The 22,439-nt window shown below is 36.7% G+C and overlaps 1 protein-coding gene across 1 annotated transcript in view; it reads right to left on the reverse strand.

The window, feature by feature from the left end:
* Positions 1-22,439, reverse strand: part of LOC127623850 (NBAS subunit of NRZ tethering complex) — a 218,060-nt gene that overhangs the window by 93,229 nt on the left and 102,392 nt on the right. The window contains exons 34-39 of the mRNA XM_052098413.1: positions 20,480-20,637; positions 16,701-16,772; positions 13,140-13,322; positions 12,086-12,199; positions 11,769-11,892; positions 3,142-3,218 (exon numbers count right to left, since the gene is read on the reverse strand). Of these exons, the coding sequence (XP_051954373.1) occupies positions 3,142-3,218; positions 11,769-11,892; positions 12,086-12,199; positions 13,140-13,322; positions 16,701-16,772; positions 20,480-20,637 (728 nt within the window). The remainder of the gene's footprint in view (positions 1-3,141; positions 3,219-11,768; positions 11,893-12,085; positions 12,200-13,139; positions 13,323-16,700; positions 16,773-20,479; positions 20,638-22,439) is intronic.

The following is a 22,439-nucleotide window of genomic DNA, read 5'->3' on the forward strand; positions in this document are numbered from 1 at the left end:
CACTCCGCTTCGCGTCGTGACCGCATTACCACCCCGGGTGTGCATTATTTTTCTAATAATTCAACGGCCCGTCGTCAGTTATTCCTTACATATTGGATTAGATATTTTTTAAACTTGATTTCTTTCAATTAATACAGGTTTTGTATTTCTTTTTGGAACTTATTGATCATAGGCCTCATTGACCTGAGCTTTTGCACCTCTTTTTTTGAGTGGAAAAAGCATTTGGGTTATTTTGACTAAATGATACACCATAAGAAAACATCTGTGCTTCAATTTTTAACAGGAAAGTTTGTTTTGAAGCACTATTATTTAGTAAAAAATGGCAGAAAGTCACAGATGTGGTGTTTCCAGTCAAAAATTAATGGCCATTGAAAATGAATGGGGAAGATCCCAAAAAACAAGACTGAAATGGGCAGGTGTGCTACGTTGGCACCAGCTATATAGCTATAGCCTGGCTCACGATAGTGGAAAAGCGGCTGTTGACCTGCTTCTTTGTGAGATTATGAAAATTCCAAAACACATTGTCATAATATTTTGTCTGAAAGGTGTGATGAAAGAAAGATTCTATTGGATAAGTGTCACTGTGGTACAAAGAAAGTTCAGGTGTGTGTGTGTGTGTGTGTGTGTGTGTGTGTGTGTGTGTGTGTGTGTGTGTGTGTGTCTGATACAATGTTGGATGGATAAATAGATGTTGGACAAATTTCAGGGTAGGATAATAGTCCTCTGTGCAAAAGAAAGCATGTTATACTCAAGAGTTTGTGCATGTATGTGTGCACGTTTGTGTTTGTGTTTGTGTGTGTGCATGTGTGTGTGTGTGTGTGCACAGGTCCGAGGCCTTTATATTTGCAAGCACACATACACATATGTGCTCATCTAATGGATTAACATGCCCCTCAACACACAATTTGTCTTTTATTTTTGATCTCCTAATTAATTTTCAATGGCCAGTCATTTTTGACGGGGAACACCACAAGTGTGACTTATATGCAATTATTTACAAAAAAAAAAAACTTTCTGGTTAAACAATAAAGCACACTAGAATGATAAATAGTACACAATGTTTTTCATATTTTATTTAATATTGCCAAAATTATCCATAAATAATCCTTTTTTTTTCACTCAAAAATTAGCTGATAAGCTTAAGGCCTACGATTAGTAAGTTCCAAATATAAATACAAAACCTCTGCTAATTGAAATAAAACAAGTTGACAAAAAGATCTAATCCAATATTTGGTAATAATATAGCATAAAAACAGATTTAAGCAATTTTTAATAGACCGGTCATTTTTGACCAGGAACATCATAAGGGTAACAAAATGTAAAAGAATTCGATAGGCATTTCGATACCCTGTGTGAACTAAGTCAGGAAGTTTTAGTCCAATAGGATAACATTAACTAGCATATTCCGGCAACTGGTGGGAAATACAGCAACTGGAAGAGCGACTAAAATCTTCAGATAACATGGAGAATGAAGAGACAAGTAGGTGTGCAGCGCAGAGTGGCTAACATATGACTTAACAGACAACTAGTTGTCTACTACGGTTCCAAACACATCACAGGTGTACCAAGCTCACTTCAAAAATACGGGTGCGATTCCTGATATTTTAAGGGGTCAGTTTGGTTATAGAATATGGATGTCACTCTCCTTTATAACCAAACTATTTGCAAAAATAACCTTACTAATGACCATAAAACAGGACTGACAACCATATTTTGGAGCCTGATCTCATGAAAGAATGATTTTACATGGCTCTTTACATGTACAGTATCGTGGCAGTTCTGAGGTGAAATGTACACTGAGTGGTGCAAAAAGGGTGTTTAATGTTCTCCCAAATAAATGAGGTTTCTAAGTTTATTGCTCTATCGAGTTCTAAATCAACCTAACCCCCAAAATGTATTAAACGCAAATGTGGGGAAAGAAAATAAAAATGTTTTAAGGTTACTGCGCTATTAAGTTTCAAATCAACAAAACCAACCTACCTACTCTAAACCCTAAACCTAAACAATCGTGTCATAAATTGCAAATGTGAGATGAAAAACACAATTACTGAATGGCATGTCTGTGATGTGTCGCTTATGTGACATTTCTGACTCTTGTGTTGACTCGCGTGCTCTTTGGGACTCGTACCGCTGTCATTTGCATCGCAAAGTGCAACACTCTCTCAGTTACACAAAATGCACAATTTCATTGCGCTCCAATAAGCTTGTAAATGTAGTAGGTTATGCAATGCAAACATTAAGATATATTGTCTTACAAGTCTTGAATTATAAAAAAAAAGTGTTTTGATGTCATAAGATAGCATTGTATGAGGAACAGGGTGAAAAGTTTTGAAATTATCATCTTTCTTTTAGACTTTATCTAAATTACAGCATTTTAACCTTATTAAGACTTAATAAAGCCAATTATGTAATTGTTAATAATAAAGCCAATTGAGTCAAAGTCATTGTTGTTGTAATGCCTCCATCATTAATGTCACCAGGAAACTGCCATGATATGAACAACGAAAAAATAATTTAGCAAAAATGTAGGTATAGTAAAATTTTTCTATGAGTACAGATGGGTATTGTGCTGCTGTGTGAATGTAGCCAGAGAGATATGACTTTGAAGTTTGACACTTGCAGCTAATGTCCCTAGTGAGCCAAACAAGTACTTTGAGTGAGTGAATATTTTAAGAACTCGACCCTTGAAGGCAGTCCAGTGAAATTATAAAAAAAGAGGACAATGGCCACAATGATATCCAATCAATTTCAACCCAATCTCAGATAATAATGAACTGAAAGGTATCACACGGGACTTACCATGAATTACAAACCCATCAAGATCATTTTTAAACGATTTCCTGAGTTAGGAAAACATAATACTTTCAATTGAGGCTTATACTATGGCTTTAAATGTACTAGGACAGAGGATAACAGGTATTAGAATTGATATTAGATTTTTAGCTGTGTTTAAATTACTTTATCTTTCAATACCACATGCTTCTCGTTGCAGCAATGGACGAGAGACAGCAAGAGAGAGAGAGAAATAGTTACAGAAAAAAATCATAATCTGTGGTACCAGTGCTTAAGCATGCCCTCTTGCACACACATACGTGCACACTCTCACAGAGAAAGTTCTGCAAATAGAGCAGTCAGACTCACCTGAGGTAGAGCCAGTAAATAGGCCAGGGCGAGTGTCATATCTTTGGGAAAGGCATCACTGGCCAGCTGAAGGAGCACTGTGAAATGACAGAAGAGATGGAGGGGGAAAAAAGAGGGATGAATATTTCAGAGGTATTACTGCAGGGCAGCACCTCCTTGCAATACTCTAAAATGATGAGACAGAAAGAGAGTAAGAGAGAGAGAGGGGGAGCTAGACAGGTAAGAGAGTAGAATGAATCAGTACAGGTCTCAACAGCAGTGCAAACTTGAAATGTGACTGTGACAGCAATACTGACATTATGACTCATCAGAACATACTCTTCCTTCAACCAATCAACTATTTACATGAAGCAACAATCCACAAGAGGCCATCCTTTACAGTGATTTCCCCACAGTTAAGGGGTGGAGTAAAGTGGACAGTACATTTAAAAAACTGTGGAAACAGTTGTGAACTGTAAATGACACCAATGTTCAATAAAAAAATCCAATTACTAGAAATAATAATTACAACTAAAACACCATGGATTTTGCTTCCTTCTGTTGCAAACAAGTTTTGAAAAAGGTAAAAATTAGACTATAGGTCGCGATTATTAAATAACCATCTGATTGCGGTAATTTGATATAACCGCAGTTATTTGAGGCAATCGTGATTATTGGGCATTCAAATGACAATCACATTTTAATGCCCAAATAAGGGAATTTTAAGCAAAGGTACTGAATAAATGGCATGAGCGTCACTGAGCCGCACCGAGGAGGTCAACAAGCTCATGCCCTGAAGAGCGTGTGAAGCACTCTGATGCATGCACTGTCAGCAGATGCTCATGCCAAACTCCAGCAGAAATATAAATGAACAAGTATAAACTTTGATAGTGAATGCAAAGTGCTCTGGTTTCACTTTAAATTATCATGAAATGGCAAATGTTCCTGGTTCATACACACTGTGTTTATGACGCAGTGACAAAGAGGAGACGACGCATGCTTTCTCTATTATTGTGGAGTAATAAAATCTCTAAGGTTTTGCTTCTTGACTAATAAAGACTTGTGAGTTTAATCAGAGCAATACAATAATGTGTGAAAGTGAAGAAAATAGGAAAGAAAAAAATAATAATAAAAAAAAATATATATATATATATATATATATATAGATAGATAGATAGATAGATAGATAGATAGATAGATAGATAGATAGATAGATACACAAGTTAAAAAAAACAAGTATAAATGTAAAATTTACCAAAACTAAAGTTGACCAAAAAGAGGCATATTTTTATGTATTTTAAAATATTTTGATATATTTAAAATATTATTTTCATATGTTTTTTTAACCCGTAAAAAGAAATTTGTGTGCCGAAATTTTCCTATTTTTGTATTTATATATTTGAAGTTCAATATGTCATATGACAATTAATTGTTCAAGCCCTTAATGAGACAACTCATCTTCACAGCCCAAAAACAGTCAATTAATCATCATAGTCACAGTTACTTGTTTGAAAATTAATCGTCAGCAAAATGTCATAATGGAGTGGTGGTGGTGTAGTGGTCTAATGCACAAAACTGGTAAACTGGTAATCAGAAGGTTGGTGGTTCGAACCTCACAGCCACCACCATTGTGTCCTTGAGCAAGGCACTTAACTCCAGGTTGCTCCGGGGGGATTGTCCCTGTAATAAGTGCACTGTAAGTCGCTTTGGATAAAAGCGTCTGCCAAATGCATAAATGTAAATGTAAATAATGGTGACAGCCCTAAGAGCCGATAAGTTTCTTAGAGCTCACCAAACGCAGAGACAGAATTCATCCAAAAGGTGAGCTCCTCTAACCATGCAAGTAAACTAAACATCTGAGCTGAAACATTGCTATATTCTTGAGGATTATTTAGATCCCTTTGCTTGAGCTATGTGAGATCATCACCTTGTCGAGTCGAGTGTTTATGCAACCTCATTTAGGCACTGAGCAAAAAAAGTACATGAATTGTGGCTAAATTTGATAAATTAGGCTCTGACCACAAACACCCGGAGGGTTGAATTTATACATTCATTAAACCTGCAGTAGCACACATCGGAACAGTATGTGCAAAGCTAAAGAAGAAATTCTACTGTAAGAAACATAAAAGCCAATTGCTGTGCAGACATATGCAGTGCTAGAATCTGCAATATGATTAGGTGGTGATGTGAGTGTAATTTTTAAGGCAGCCCATCACTTCCCATTTCTCACAGGCCTGCAGTACATTATGAGGTTTTATTCTGCTATTCTAGGCTTGTGATGGTATCAAAGGTATTTTGTGTGTCAAACAATTCTTGGCAAGACAATCTAATCAAAACCAAAGCTGGAGCAGAGGGAGTCTTGCGCATGCTGAAATGACAAAGGCAGTAAGGTTCCAAACTGTTTTCAGTTTGTTCTCTGCTGTTTGGCGGCTTTATTTGACATATCAATCCACAAAGTCTCTTTTACAATGAAAACTAGAAAAGGCAGGCCTTCACTTAGCACTACAGAGATGCTGATCAGAGATGGAGTCTGTCATTACCTATAGACTTGGGGACTATTATATTCTAGTATGTGTATGGGTGCAATTGTTAAGGTATGTAAGAAAGCCTAAAAAAAATACTAAATACTAAAAAAAAAATTGTACAGTATGCATTTGAGATAAAAGGTTTCAATCTATATGTGATTTATGTTGACTGAATAGAACATAATTCAAGCTCTTGGTTGTTACATAGTTATTACATAGTTATTACACTATAATAAGTCATCTTGCTAATGAACAGGAAGAATAACCGGTTTTGGTAGGTTTTGTTTTTTAAAAAAAACCTCTTCTGATTAGGAAACAAAATTCTATTTTGGTGACACTCAGTGGACATTTTGTCTCTGAAATGCTGCAATATATGCAAGGAGGCACAATGTAATTCTACAAAAATGTCAAAACAGTCATGTTTTTAGTTTTTTTTTTGTCAGATCAGGCACCATAGTTCGGAACTATTTTCATTAGCGGACAAAAAAATAGACAAAATACCTGGCCATATTGTGTCTGAAAGCAAGTTACACAATATTAACTTTGTATTTACAGAACTACTGTATTGAATTTCCTTCCGCAAAATCACAGCTATGCTTATTATACAGTAGGGCAGCATATGTTAATGAACTTTATCACATTCTAAGAATGTGAATTATTTTTCATATATTTTCCCACATGTGATGAACAATAAAACCTCTTTACGATTAAGAATGTGATGACCAAACAAACTTGACCTATCAGAGACAGCTCAATGAGGAAAATATCCTGAATTCATAATCTTTTAGCCTTCCATACATAACCAAGGATATCAATGAGGGTAATATCTAAACAAGGGCAAAGATCCACATTTTGTAAGAAGACACTCAGAGTACGTGAAGAGACAGCATACATTTTAACGCTTAGATCATTAATTTAGCGTTATCAGCCTGACGCAAGTTTTTCACTTTCATCTCACGTTCTCCCGAGCGAAGGTGACTTTACACTGGCTGTGCGCATCTGAACGACAACGTAAGGTGGAATTAAAAGAGAGAATAAAATGGCAGGAAGAGGTAAAATGAGAACTGCTATTTGCATTCTTCCACCAAAGTTCCAGGACACTCCCATCCCTCTATATCGATTTTCTCATTCAGCTCATCCATCTTAATGCAACAGGCCTTGATATTTTGACTAGCCACTATCTTCTCTTGTATCAGGAAGGTGCACGTTATTTACTGCTCTGAGTACACATTAATTAATCTATATGACGCTTTTCTACCAGACATGTAGCCAGTGAGTGGCGATAAATCATGAAGAGACGAGGCCAGGCAGCGGGAGAGGCTGGTGCCTGAAAAGCTACCCTGGGGCAAAAGATTACAATGTAACTAACAAGGACACTGCAGCTAACAAGAGGGTAATGAAAGACGATGGATGGCATAACTCTGAGCAGAAACTTAACTGGGATATTGTCATGAGTTTAGTAGTAACTATAGCTCTGTTCCAAAGCCTAGTGAGCTGCCTTGCTGCCGACTCTTAACATAGGGTGCTACCCTCATTATACAGCATCATAAAGCCAGAGACACATTCCTCAAGTAGGGAATGCAGACCTGTGCACTTGGCAAATGAAAAGTGCATGAATGATTGAATATTCTAATGTGCATTCAAGCATTACTGTGTCGGTAATAAACCTCAATAATCTAGAGGGTGATAGAGTTACCTTAAAAAGATTGTGTCCTAAAACCAGATGTGTTATTACTCAGGGAAGTTGCTATAAATATACTGACTTCAACTTACTTGCTTAGCAATATTCTCTTTAAACTGTTGCTCAGCCACAGCTGATTTGATCGAGAACTCGCCGTAGAATTGGACAGTACACACTATAGTTCACCCCTTAAAGGGATAGTTCACCCAAAAATGAAAATTCTCTCCTCATTTACTCACCCTCATGTCATCCCAGATGAGTATGACTTTCTTTCTTCTGCAGAACACAAATAAAGACTTTTAGAAGAATATTTCAGCTCTGTAGGTCCATAAAATGAAAGTGAATGGGTGCCAAAATGTTGCAGCTCCAAAAAACAAATTTTGCCATCATAAAAGTAATCCAATCAACTCCAGTGTTTTAATTAATGTCTTCTGAAGCTAAATGCTAGGTGTAAGAAATAGATTCATATTTATATCTTTTTTACAACAAATGTTCCCTTCCGGCCAGTTGTGGTATGAACGGTCATGAGGGTGGAGTTCAAACTGCTTCTCGAGTGACGCAAGCGCTAGCATGAGAATATCTTTGGGTCCCTTGGCTGGTCTGAAATCGGCAAGAGGCAGCCTGTATTTGAACCTCATGAACCAGCTGGGTGGAAGAACATTTTTATAGTTAAAATAGTTTTACATATTGATCTTTTTCCTTACACACACCTTTCGTTTCACTTAATTTAAGGCATAATTTAATCCACTCGTTTGAATTACTTTTATGATGGCAAAATGTGCTTAATGTGGAGCTTCAAGATTTTGATGCCCATTCAAAATCTTCAGTTGTGTTCAGAAGATGAAACAAAGTCATACACATCTGGGATGGCATGAGGGTGAGAAAATGATGAGAGAATTTTCATTTTTGGATGAACTAATCCTTTAAGAACATGTTGAGAATGCAACACGTACATTATGAATGGCAGTCTGACACATTTAGGAACGCAATGACAGGGACAAAAAATGGTTGAATGAATTAAATGAATGAAAACCGGAAACAAACTAAATTGTTAGTAGAACGTAACAGAAATTGGGAACAAAGTCCTTTTTATTTGTTCCGGAGTGAAAACTTTATTTTTAAATGCTGGTAACCGGTTAATAAACAGTTAATTTAGTTCCGATAATTTCTTAATGAAATCAAAGTCTAAATGATTTACCACATTATATTTTTGGTAAATACACCACTTCCTGTAGCATGGGGTTTTCTCTCTCTTTAGTAGAATATGCTTGTGCTTTGATCCTGAAGGAAACTGCTGCATCACACATTTCTTTGCTTAATTGCTCATTGTGGATTTAGCCTTCCTTGACATCCTGAAGACCTTTTTAACAACTATATAAAATGACAAAATATACATGCACGATTAATCCAGATGCACAGAAAATTTAAAATAACAGTTTTCAGTTGTTTCCAAGTCTTAAATTATATATATATATATATATATATATATATATATTTATTTATTTATTTTTATATGATGCAAATATGAACACAGATTTGATACTTCTTTGTTTTGACTGAGAAGCAGATCTGTAATTAAAACAAATAATTAAAATAATTAAACAATAATTAAAATAAAATAATTTGGCCCACATAATATGCAGTTTGGTCCAAAGTTGTGCTCATGCAGTGCGTGTATGTATGCAGGAGAGAGATTTAGGCTTTTAATTGATTTTGGATGACCAAATGTATATTTGAAATATTGTTTGGAATATATTTAATATTAAAAATACATTTATTGAAAAGATGCTATTTATATACACTACTGCATAGCATGCTAATAATTTTTACTGTATACAGAGAATTCCCCCACATGGGGAGAAAAAAAAAATGGTTTATCAACCCACCCTTAGTACAGAGTACTGTCATTTTAAAAAAACACCATTATTAAACGTTCTGAACAGTTACCAATTGGAAAGGAGGCTACGGAACACTCAAACCAGAACAAAAAAATACTGTTTCTGCACAGACACTAAGGGTGTGTGCACACTTGGCAGGTTTGGTTAGATTAAAAATAACTCTGGTGTGATTGCTCGGTAAGTGCAGTTCATCTGAACAAGTGTGAACGTGGTCACCCGAACCTTGGTGCGCACCAAATCTATCGGATCGAGACAGCATGAAGAGTGGGTCTCGGTCCGGTTCCAAACGAACTCTTGTGTGGTACGATTGATATATGAATGCAACATGGACTAAAGACATCTAAACGGACCAAAAACAGGAAGTAATTTGCATAATACTGACCTTAAGCATACCTGGTTTTTCTCATAATAGGAGCTATGTTGCCCATTACAGTCCTTGCAGCATACAGTATCTTCGTTTGTGAGTGCAACGAAGGAATACCACCATGTGTACATGTACACTCACCTTAAGGATTATTAGGAACACCTGTTCAATTTCTCATTAATGCAATTATCTAATCAACCAATCACATGGCAGTTGCTTCAATGCATTTAGGGGTGTGGTCCTGGTCAAGACAATCTCCTGAACTCCAAACTGAATGTCAGAATGGGAAAGAAAGGTGATTTAAGCAGTTTTGAGCATGGCATGGTTGTTGGTGCCAGACGGGCCGGTCTGAGTATTTCACAATCTGCTCAGTTACTGGGATTTTCACGCACAACCATTTCTAGGGTTTACAAAGAATGGTGTGAAAAGGGAAAAACATCCAGTATGCGGCAGTCCTGGGGGCGAAAATGCCTTGTTGATGCTAGAGGTCAGAGGAGAATGGGCCGACTGATTCAAGCTGATAGAAGAGCAACTTTGCCTGAAATAACCACTCGTTACAACCGAGGTATGCAGCAAAGCATTTGTGAAGCCACAACACGCACAACCTTGAGGCGGATGGGCTAAAACAGCAGAAGACCCCACCGGGTACCACTCATTTCCACTACAAATAGGAAAAAGAGGCCACAATTTGCAAGAGCTCACCAAAATTGGACAGTTGAAGACTGGAAAAATGTTGCCTGGTCTGATGAGTTTCGATTTCTGTTGAGACATTCAGATGGTAGAGTCAGAATTTGGCGTAAACAGAATGAGAACATGGATCCATCATGCCTTGTTACCACTGTGCAGGCTGGTGGTGGTGGTGTAATGGTGTGGGGGATGTTTTCTTGGCACACTTTAGGCCCCTTAGTGCCAATTGGGCATCGTTTAAATGCCACGGCCTACCTGAGCATTGTTTCTGACCATGTCCATCCCTTTATGTCCACCGTGTACCCATCCTCTGATGGCTACTTCCAGTAGGATAATGCACCATGTCACAAAGCTCGAATCATTTCAAATTGGTTTCTTGAACATGACAATGAGTTCACTGTACTAAAATGGCCCCCACAGTCACCAGATCTCAACCGAATAGAGCATCTTTGGGATGTGGTGGAACGGGAGCTTCATGCCCTGGATGTGCATCCCACAAATCTCCATCAACTGCAAGATGCTATCCTATCAATATGGGCCAACATTTCTTAAGAATGCTTTCAGCACTATGCTGAATAAATGCCACGTAGAATTAAGGCAGTTCTGAAGGCGAAAGAGGGTCAAACACAGTATTAGTATGGTGTTCCTAATAATCCTTTAGGTGAGTGTGTATATATATATATATATATATATATATATATATATATATATATATATATATATATATAACAAGTGCATTTCCCCAGCAGCCATCATTTTTGTGGATGATCGGCAAGTTCCATCCAAAAATATACGTCATAAAAGCTGTCCAATCTGGTTGTGATTTTTCCTGATGCCTTTGGCTTGTATCGTTAGGTTCAGTGTTAAAAATGCCAGTGTGAACAAGGACTAAATGTATAATTTTCTTTTTTGGTCCAGACCAAGATAACCGAACTACAAGTGTGAACACACCCTAAAATGAAAAACATTTTGTTTTTACTCCCTACGCGATGATGCACAAAATCGAGCTTGGAGAGCAAAAATCGTCTGCATTCATGTATTTGCGTGTTTGGTATGTTGCGGTCTTAACTGGAATTTCATAAGTGACTGATTTGGAACGCTCTACATAGACATCAAATATGCATGCCACATAAACAGCGCTCCTTACGCAAAGCGCAGAGGAGGCTAGACTTGAATCGGATTACACGGTACTAAAATTAGCAGAAATAATTTTTTTTTATCACACTTAGCATTTTTAGTAAATCATTTTCGGTAGACAATGAATTTATAATCGACATCTATCACTGTCCGCCATCTTGGATATTGTTTGGATGCCTGTGGCAGTGCATACTTGTCTTATATTGCTCAAAAGAAGCATCCTTTTGTATTGAAATTAGTTTACCTTTTTTTACCTTTTGGAACAACTTTTATCATCTCACTTGGATTTGGAACAGAGCTTATAATGAGATTTGCTGGATTTTATATGCAAATGTTTGTATGCATAAGAGCACTACCCTCTGTAGCAGGAAAGAGGTTCTGTCCCTCGCTTTTGGTTTCGTCCAGTTTGCCTGTCCGAAGTAAAACTTCAGCAAAGTCTTCATGAGGGGCATAGTCATAGCAGGAATACACGTCTTCAGTCTGAAAAGTACATAAACAAACAAAACGAAAAATGTCATGTTTACATTTTTCATATTTTTTTCCAGTGCTGAGATTTAGTTTAACTGCTTAACTGGAACTATGGGAATACCTAAATGAATGTGAAAAGGACAGTGAAAGAGAAAGAAATCAGAACAGATGAGAGACAGATGGAAGGAGATATATGGAAAATTACTGTATTGACGTATGGATCATCGAAGAGCTCCTCGTAGAAAGGACCGCACCCTTGCCTCTCCAGATCTGCGTTCTCATTGGTCATGCTGGTACGGCTTTTTTCCAAGTCCTTTCCCTGAGAGGAGATAAACATTCATTAAACATTCTTAGAATATTCATAAAACATTCACAGACATGCACGCAGGAGCCATTAATGTTTCAGCTGTGCTTATAAACATTTGTAGGCACTAGAGCTTTTTGCCAAGGATTGTGAGCTCTTTCATTTTGGCCTTGAGAAATAGTCACTATGGAAAGCCATTAGAAATGCAGAGCTTCTGCTTGTTATCGACCATTTCACAGGAAGGACTGGGGCAAATCTTGCAGATGGGGACAGAGCAACAGGAATTCAAAAACAAATTGCTTCACAAAGAGACACAGCATAGACATCAGCCGGTAAGTTTCTTTAGCCATGCCAGGCTTTAATGGCCTAACCGGCTCTGCCAAAAAAATGTGCAAGCGAGGTGTTGAGTTCCGTCCAATCTACCTTTCACGTTTGTGTGCCGAAATACATGAATCTTTCAAGTGGTTTGAAGAGGAGTAACGCATAATGAAGTGAGGAAAGTGATTGCACTTCTGAGCTCGGCGAACAAAAACTTTCGGTATTGATTTAATTATGAGCAGTGTGAAGTATGACTAAAGACTGGTTTAAGCTTGCCATGTCCACATAAGAAAAAATTGACTGGAACACAGCACTTGTGACAGCACATTGCCTTCACAAGTCTCCATTTAGGACTCCGCGACATCCCAATATTTGTATAGATGTGCATGTTTTCCAAATTATTTTTGAGAACACGGTTTTCACAAACACCATAAAATTACTTGTAGGAGCTCATCAGTTGCTCTTGTTTAAAAAGTTTATTTATACAAATATTTGTCCACAACTTTTTGTGCACTGAATAAAAACATCCAAATTAAACACTTTTTTTTATTTAACGATTCTAGAGTTCTGTGAGATGTTTGGGACAGAGTGAGTAAAAAATAAAAGGCTTGAGAACCCCTTTGTGGGAAGAGCTTACGTGCAGTGAGCAAAGTAAGTTGAGGGAATCTTTCCACCAATGGGAGTCACTGAAGGTGGTAAATACAGCTCTGGTGGTCATGGTGGTGTTGGTCAAGACCTCTATGGTACGGGTCGTGGTTCTGTGGAGCAGGTCTGTGGGGTTTATTGAGCTGGGGACTGATCCTGGAACAGCAGCTCCTGCCTGATATGGGCAGCCAAGAAAGGTTACACATATAAACCAAACTGATCTTATTACAGTAGTTAAAGTTACAGCTCTACTACAGTAGTCAATGCACATAAGGACTTGTTTCTTTCCACAGTCACCTTTGGCTTGCTCACTGGGTGTATTAAGGCAGTATTTTCAGTAAACCTGCTTTGAAACAATATGCATTGTACACATTTTACATCTGTAATCTGATGTGAAATGGCATATTCAATAAAGGAAAAAAAGTTGGCTTTACATCTAGCAGCTTGAAGTCAGGTGGTTGAAAGGAAGGGGTTGAAAAGTAAGAGGGATTTGTGATCTCAGAGTCAGGGCCACTGTTAAAATTATTACACTCAAAAAATATGTCAGTCTATTTTTAAGATTAACAGTATAATTTTCAATTGTATGACACATTTCCATCAAACTGAATTTCTAAAGTAATCTTTAACAAAACGTATATTTTATGAAATAACCATAATGTTAAGTACTTAATTGCACATAAATAACAGTCACATTTTTAAACGTGTGTCACCAAATTACAGTTTCCTTTTATGGATTACATGAGTCTACAAGTGTGCAAAGGGGTGTAAATTGGCATTTCAGAGATGAGAAGGTGCTGTAAGAAATTTTTTTAAATTTAATGGCATACAGAAAATGTCCCTGTTACCTGTCAGATTTCACAGAAAAAGGTGCAATAAAATTTTACACCTGCTCTGTGGACATCTCTTCCCCTGCTGTTTACCAAGCCTAGGGCTGTCTAGGTTTGGAAGAACAGCTGAAACTGCTTACGGCACCTTTAAAATTCAATTTTCATCCAAAAAGTAATCAGGTTATATTACCTAAAAAGTTATTTTAGTTGTGTTATTTGTAACTGACAACATTTGAAGTAATCTACGCAACATTAAGAATAACATGCATTATTAGACGTCAACTTGAATTTAGGGCAAGGGACAGATTTCTTTATTTTTTTTTATTATAAGGGCTGGGCGATATGGCCAACAATATTATAACGATATTCTTTTTCATATCATTCGATATAGATATTCATCACGATATACATTCAAATTTGCATATTGCAAATTTTTTTAATTTCCAAGAGAATAATAATACTAAACAATAAAAGTAGTCTCTAAAAACCTGCATCTGGGGCCCAGAAACAGCCAAAGTAGTGGTGTCTGAGGGTTCTTCAACCAAAATATTACAATATTTTAAGGTAGCTCAGCAGGTAAAGACTCTGACTACCACCCCTGGAGTCGCAAGTTCGAATCCTGGGCATGCTGAGTGACTCCAGCCAGGTCTCCTAAGCAACCAAATTGGACTTGTTTCTAGGGAAGGTACAGTCACATGGGGTAACCTCCTCGTGGTTGCTATAATGTGGTTTTCGCTGTCAGTGGGGCACGTGGTGAGTTGTGCTTGAATACCGTGGAGAATAGCATGAAGCCTCCATGTGCACTATATCTCTGTGGTAACTTGCTCAACAAGCCACGTGATAAGATGCACGAATTGACGTGACTGAGATTGAGGTGAGTCACTACGCAACCAGGAGGACTTAGAGCGCATTGGGAATTCTAAATTGGGGAGAGAAAAAAAATTGCAGTTTGATGCGAACGTTAAAATATCATATGTTTATTTTGAAGCATGACAGCAGTCCAGTATTTGTTTGAATATGTTTATATTCAGATTACAATTTTTTTATATATATTTTTACTTTTAGATACACAAGTATGGGGGCATAGAAGCCCTTGTGACTGAGGAATGATACTGTATGGAGGTCCAGAAGTATCCCCTGAGAGAAAATTTAGACGTCTGAATGGACCATTATTATATTTTCAATAAAGTTTGAAAGCAACCATCATCATGAAGTCTTGCGGTCCGGATTGACCAGTGTAGCCTAATTGTGAGCAAGGCATCTAATGCAAGAAACTTCATGCAGTCAGGGAAAGCCGAACTGCTTGTGTTTTTAGCAAAATTCACCTCATCGTCTAGATGCAGAAAATAGGCTAAATATACTAAATTACTCAAAAGCTTATCTTCAATATTGTGGATTTGTTTTTATTGTGATAAATATAGAGATTGTTTTACATTTACATACATATATACATTTACTGTTACATCCTGCCAAACCACATCCAAACTGTTTTATGATATAATTGTTATAGAGACAATAAATTCTTAATTTGTGTCAGATGTGGACTTAAAAACATCATGAAGAGCCCACACCTTCTTTTTGTCTACTCTTTATACTCAGACAAGTCAAATGATGCAGATTTCTGTACATTTTTTATGGCAAAAATAAAGCATGACAAAGAAGCTCTGGTTACAACATACAGGTCTACAACCAAACACTTTCTGTAAATATGATTCATAAGGGGATATAAAAGCTATCATGTTGCAATTATGTTGCAAATATGCTAATTTAAAAGCTTGTGGCAAATGTTACCAAACAGGAGAATAAAGACACAAAGAGAGAGGAAATCCCAACAGGAACTGTGATTTCCATTTAAACCTATAAAAACCGCTACTACAGTCATCTCATCGTGCTAACCTCAACATGAATTATAAATGAGGGTATAGGGACAGTATATCGACTCATGAACGAAAACCCATCAGTGGAGCAAATCTCCACCAGCTTTCTGTAGGAACATGACGAAAACTGGAACCGAATGCAGGCGTATACATTTAAACACAATGTTAGGTGAAATTTTCAAAAATGTCAGAATCACAGTATCTAAATAAAAGCACATAAACCCCTGCTCAGTGAAACATTTTCTTTGACCTCATCAATGTTTTATTCTGTTTTAAAGGCACATTTCACGAATAAACAAAATAGCCAACCACACTGTCACACAAACACACAAATGTAGTCTCGTGTGCATATGAATCTTTAAACACTTCTAAGGCATATTTTCTTGTGTTGCTTGCTATGAGTAAAGTAGCTGGGCTCTTAAGCCATCATATTTTCAGCATATGAAAAATGCAGTGTTTTTTTTACTGGCAGAATTGAATTCAGTCAGGGGTTCAGTCAGAGGCTGTGCTTTATAGCACACTATAATGTAATTGGTAGGGTGATAATTTTGCGATGTTATAGCCATGAATGAAATATGGGTGTCCTTAGTTCACAAAATTTACACTTTCACAAGTGAAAGTCACAGGTGGTGCCTGTTTAGTTTCACTTTCACATCTAAAGTTAAAAGAGTAAAAAAAAACAACAATGTAATATACTGAGCCAAGATGTTTTCTGCTGAATAAAAGAATGCAAACACATCTGGGATGCCATGAGGGTGAGTAAATGATAAGAGAATATTCATTTTTGGGTGAACTATCCCTTTCATTTCTGACACTGTGTGATCAGCATGTCAAAGCATTGTTCTTTACCTCAGACAGCTCAATGCCTGTTCTCCGGGACTGAGAGGGATCAATCTTGTAATTTACAGCTTGGTACAGAACCTAAGACAAGAGAGGAGAGCAAAGCATTGACTTTTTCATTCCTAGCCATCATTACAATTCTTTTGTTTAATTTCCTCTCTTCACTTTTCTTTTCTATTAAATGTTTAATTGTTTTGGCAGTATTTATACTTTGCACAGCAGTAAAACTCATTTAATTACCATTCCATTCATCAATATATTTTCTTTTGAGTGTTTCAATGAAGGACTCTATCTTGGCTGTAAATCTACTTTGGGTCTTTCCTAAAAGCAGCCTGACAGCAAATCAACCGACACAGTGGGAGTAAGAGGAAATTTGAGCTGTAAAAGTGTTTGGGAGTAATAGTGTGGGGAAATACAAAAACTTAAAATTTCTATTTCAAGTCTAGCCATGCATACTGTCTATCACAGATTGATGAACAAAATGTAACTTGACAAGGACCATGAAGAAAGGGAAACTCTGGACATATGTATTTATAGATGGACTATTCAAAGCACACAAGCAACAAATAAATACTTTACACACTCCATCAAAATGAGCTGCAAGTCGAAATTGGCAGTTTTTTGGATAAACATGAAATTTGGTAACTTAATTTTTGACTGTGTTGGGTTTTCTAGAGTTTTTAATAAAACAAAGTCACAGCTTTCAAAATATGTCAATGTTATCATGAAAATTAAATGATAAATGTTGTTTTATTTTTTCTTCTTAAATGTGGTGTTAAAACTCTTCGGCTGCTGTTAATTTAAACAGGAGCAATGCATGAACAGATCAGCGCTCTTCACATCCTTTTAGGAAAATGATCCAATGAAAAAAAAAAAATAACTCAAAGAGCACATTTCTAAACTGTTCAATACCATCAATAACACTAAATGTAGAGTATTTTAGCCAGTGGATCTGCGGTCTCCACGTGGAAGAACATTCTCTTCGTGGATGCGCAATCTCATCAAAAGCTCAGAGGTGTGTGTGTGTGTGTGTGTGTGTGTGTGTGTGTGTGTGTGTGTGTGTGTGTGTGTGTGTGTGTGTGTCTGAATGTGCATGTTCAAGCCTAAGTGTAGATACATCGATATGGTCTTGGTATACTTTGTGAGCCGCACTGATATTATGTAGATATGATCTATTAATATGCACATTTGCACACTGAACATGCAAGAGCAGTGTTCCTGCATTATTATTTTTTCCATTAAACTGTTATTTATGTTTTATTTATTTAATGTATGCTTTAATACATTTTTCAACTTAGACAAATAATGTCCCAAAACTGTTTGGAATCTTTAAAGGCCGCTTTCTCAAAAAGAGGGTTTTCTGATAGCCATCATATAAACGATTATTTCTCAGCAACGGTTTAGATAGAAACATTAAAATGATATAATTAGGAAGATCTACCTTTTTACTTCAGTGCATGAATATATATATATATACACACTCACCAGCCACTCTATTAGGTAAACCTGTTCATCTACTTATTCATGTGATTATCTAATTAGCCAAGCGTGTGATTTGAGTATTTCTGTTACTGCTGATCCCTGGGATTTTCATGCACAACAGTCTCTAGTGTGTAAAAAGAATGGTGCGAAAAACATTCAGTGAATGGCAGTTCTGTGGGCAAAATTGGCTTGTTAATGACAGAGGACAGAGAAGAATGGCCACACAGGTCCAAGCTGACAGGAAGGTGACAGTAACCCAAATTAACAAGTATTACAGCAGTGCTGTACAGAAAAGCATTTCTCAAGGTACTACACGTCGAACATTGAGGCAGATGGGCTACAGCAGCAGAAGACCCCTTAGGGTCAGCTTAGAACAGGAAACTGAAGCTGCAGTGGGCAGAGGGCTCACTAAAGCTGGACAGTAGATGATTGAATAAAAACATCGCCTGGTCTGACAAATCAAGATTTCTGCTTAGGTACTCAAATGGTAGGCCCACTACAGACTCAGTTTTCTCTTCTTGGCTGACAGAAGTGAAAACCAACATGGTCTTCTGCTATTGTATTCCATTAAACTCAAGGTTCGACATGTTGTGCACTCTGAGATGCTATTCTCACTACAATTGTACAGAGGGGTTATCTGATTTACCATAGTCTTTCTGTCAGCTCTAACCAGTCTGGCTATTCTCCATTTACCTCTGTCATCAACAAAGCATTTTCGTCCACAGAACTGCCACTCATTTGTTGTTTTTTGTACTATTCTCTATACACACTAGAGACTGTTGTGTGTGAAAATCCCAGGAGATCAGCAGTTAGAGAAATACTCAAACCAGCCCATCTGGTACCAACAATCATGCCACGGCCTAAATCACAATCAGGAGATCACATTTTTTACCATTCTGATGGTTGATGTGAACATTAACTGAAGCCTGACCCATATATTAATGATTTTATTAATTACACTGCTGCCACATGATTGGCTCATTAGATATTCGCATGTCAGTTCTTGAATTTCTTGTGTTGGAAGCAGGAAAAATGGGCAAGTGTAAGGATCCAAAATCTGATGGCTAGAAGACTGGGTCAGAGCATCTCCAAAATGGCAGGTCTTGTGAGGTGTTACCAGTATGTAGTGGTTAGTACCTACCAAAAATGGTCCAAGGATGGACAACCGGTGAACCGGCGACAGGGTCGTGGATTTTTGCAGACCACATACACCCAGTCATGGCAACGGCAAGTCCAGCTGATCCCACAAAAGCTCAATGGGTTTAAAATCCATAACACTCTTTTCCAATTATCTGTTGTCCAGTGTTTTTGTTTCTTTGCCCACTCTAATCTTTTCTTTTTGTTTTTCTTTTCTATTCTTCCCATAAGGCCTGGACCCCTGAGTCTTCTACTTACTGTTGTACTTGAAACTGGTGTTGTGCGGGTAGAATTCAATGAAGCTGTCAGCTGAGGACATGTGAGGCATCTATTTCTCAAACTAGAGACTGATGTAATTATCCTTTTGTTTAGTTGTACATCTGGCCTTCCACATCTCTTTCTATCCTTGTTAGAGCCAGTTTTCCTTTGTCTTTGAAGACTGTAGTGTACACCTTTGTATGAAATCTTCAGTTTTTTGGCATTTTCAAGCATTGTATAGCCTTCATTCCTCAAAACAATGATTGACTGATGAGTTTCTAGAGAAAATTGTTTCCTTTTTACCATTTTTGACCTAATATAGACCTTAAGACATGCAACTCTAATGCATACTGTGGCAACACAATAACAAACTCAAAGACAATTTTAAGCTTCATTTAACGAACCAAAAAGCTTTCAACTGTGTTTGATATAATGGCAAGTGATTTTCTAGAACCAAATTAGCAATTTAGCATGATTACTCAAGGATAAAGTGTTGGAGTGATGGCTGCTAGAAATGTGGTTCAATAATGGGGATCAAATCTAGATTTGATCAAAAATGACTTTTTAATATAGTGATGTTTTTTTTCATCAGTAATGTTCTGCCTATACTTTGTGATAGGTTGAATGCCACTTTGGTTAATTACACTTCCAATTTCCTTCCGAAACAGCAAAATCTGTTCATTATTCCAAACTTTTGGCCGCCAGTGAATAAATATATACACAAACACACACAACACACATTTACTAACATATATATATATATATATATATATATATATATATATATATATATATATATATACATACATACTACACATGTATATATATATTCATGCACTAAATTGGGCCTAATTAAGAGGGGTTATTTTTTCTATGTAAAGTAAAAAAAAAAAAAACAGACAGGAGTGCACCTGCGTCCGAAGGGAACTGGAAGCTGCTAGAAGGTTCTGGATGTTGCCGGGAGGACAGTGTGTAAGAGCGAATGCCATGAGGTCCTGACGGGCAGAGAGCTGTGAATATGTCTCACACTGCCCTAGTTGAGCACAAACATCCCAGCCATCACTGTAGCCTAGAGAGATACAGAGTTTCTGTGAAAATCAACTTTAAATTTAGTATGTTCCTCAAACAAGGTATCGTTTACTGTAGTACATTTTAAGTAAACACGAAATATAGTACATTCAGTACTTTTGTTGGTTCTGTAGGAGCTAGACAGTCTGATCAACATATGCCTCCATTGTGTAGAAAAGAACAGCTCAGAGATTCTTAATAACATCTTGTTTTGTCAGGCTGAGTGTGCACGCAAAATTCCAGATTTTATTCAATTTGATTCACAATCTCTCAATTCAATTTCATTCACAATTTGATTCTGATTCAATTTGGTATATTTCAGTTGTAATGTCCATTTTACATATACTGTATATGAAATAAATTATCTTTCATTTAATGTTGCAAATTATACAGGAACCATCTAACTATTTATATTATGAAAATAACAATTTGAAAATTAAAAACAGTTCAGTTTGCAAAGATGGGAGGCACTCTACCAACACAAAGCCAATGAAAATAGGCAAAAAGTAAAAGATCTATCTTGGGAAGAATTGATATTGGGAATGTTTGAATGAAGATCACAATTCATTGGAAAAAAACTATTATTGTTTTTTATTTTTTTAATCAAGCCCTGTTTTTTTGTGTTCCACAGAGGAAAAGGTCATACAGGTTTGAAACAACATAACATTTAGTAAAATTATGAATTTTGGGGCGAACTATTCCTTTAAAATGTTACATTCAAAAACTGACACAAACGCGTTTCTATTATCTCAACCTCTTCACAAACGGACAAACAAAAATAGATGATGTTTCACTGTATTTAATTTTAAAATTGAAAATATTTCCAAGAGACAACACTAAGTCTTTAAAATGTAAAGGTTTAATGTTTAAAATTAGTGTTTTTTCATGCATCTGCCCAGCGAAAAAAAAAGAAAAAGAAAAACAGCAAATCCCACAATCTCTTGCTTCAGCACAAGCCCATGTAGTGCTTCAAGTTGAGCTAGCATAGTTATAAGATGCTGTTGCAATTATATTGTAGTTTTTTTAATCTGTGGCTCTTATTGCCTCAAATATTTACTGAATCTTTTCAATCTCTACCACCTCTCTCCCTCTCCCTTATTCTCTATGAGTGGCTGAATAATTATGGACTGAAGGAGAGGCTAACCTGTTTTCCACACTTATGTTTGTGAGTCTGTGAGACTGCTGCCGATAGCAATCAGAGATTAGCACTTCCTCTGTTCTAAAGCCTGCATTAATCTACCTCAGTCTGAAGCATACATAGACAACACCAGTCTCTTTCCAATATCTGATGGTGCATTGATTGAACAGCACCACACACGCACACACGCAATCACCTATCGGCTCGCACTAGAGATGTATCTGAATGGAATGATAAAGATGTTCTTGTTTATCACCACCAATAACACCAACATTCTGCAAACAGCTAGTGATACTGTAGCACACCCAGGGTTCCCACAACTTTTGACTTATGAATTGATGACTTAATAATGGATAATGTTTGTATTTTTTATATATATATATATATATATATATATATATATATATATATTAGTTTTATAGAGACTAAACTCACAAAGAGCAATTTCTAACCAATACTAATATCTAAAAATTTTTTAGAGCTGAGTATACAGTAATTGTTAAAAGTTATATTCATTATATACTGTACATTTCCAATACTTTCCATGATTTCTTAATATTTTGTTAATTTCCAAGACAGGAAATCACACTATTTAAATTCACTGAAATCGCATTTTTAATTACTCTTAACTCCTATGGAGACTTACAAAACAAATTACCATTTAA

This window comes from Xyrauchen texanus, chromosome 30 (assembly GCF_025860055.1).
Source record: "Xyrauchen texanus isolate HMW12.3.18 chromosome 30, RBS_HiC_50CHRs, whole genome shotgun sequence".
In the NCBI taxonomy this organism is placed as follows: Eukaryota; Metazoa; Chordata; class Actinopteri; order Cypriniformes; family Catostomidae; genus Xyrauchen; species Xyrauchen texanus.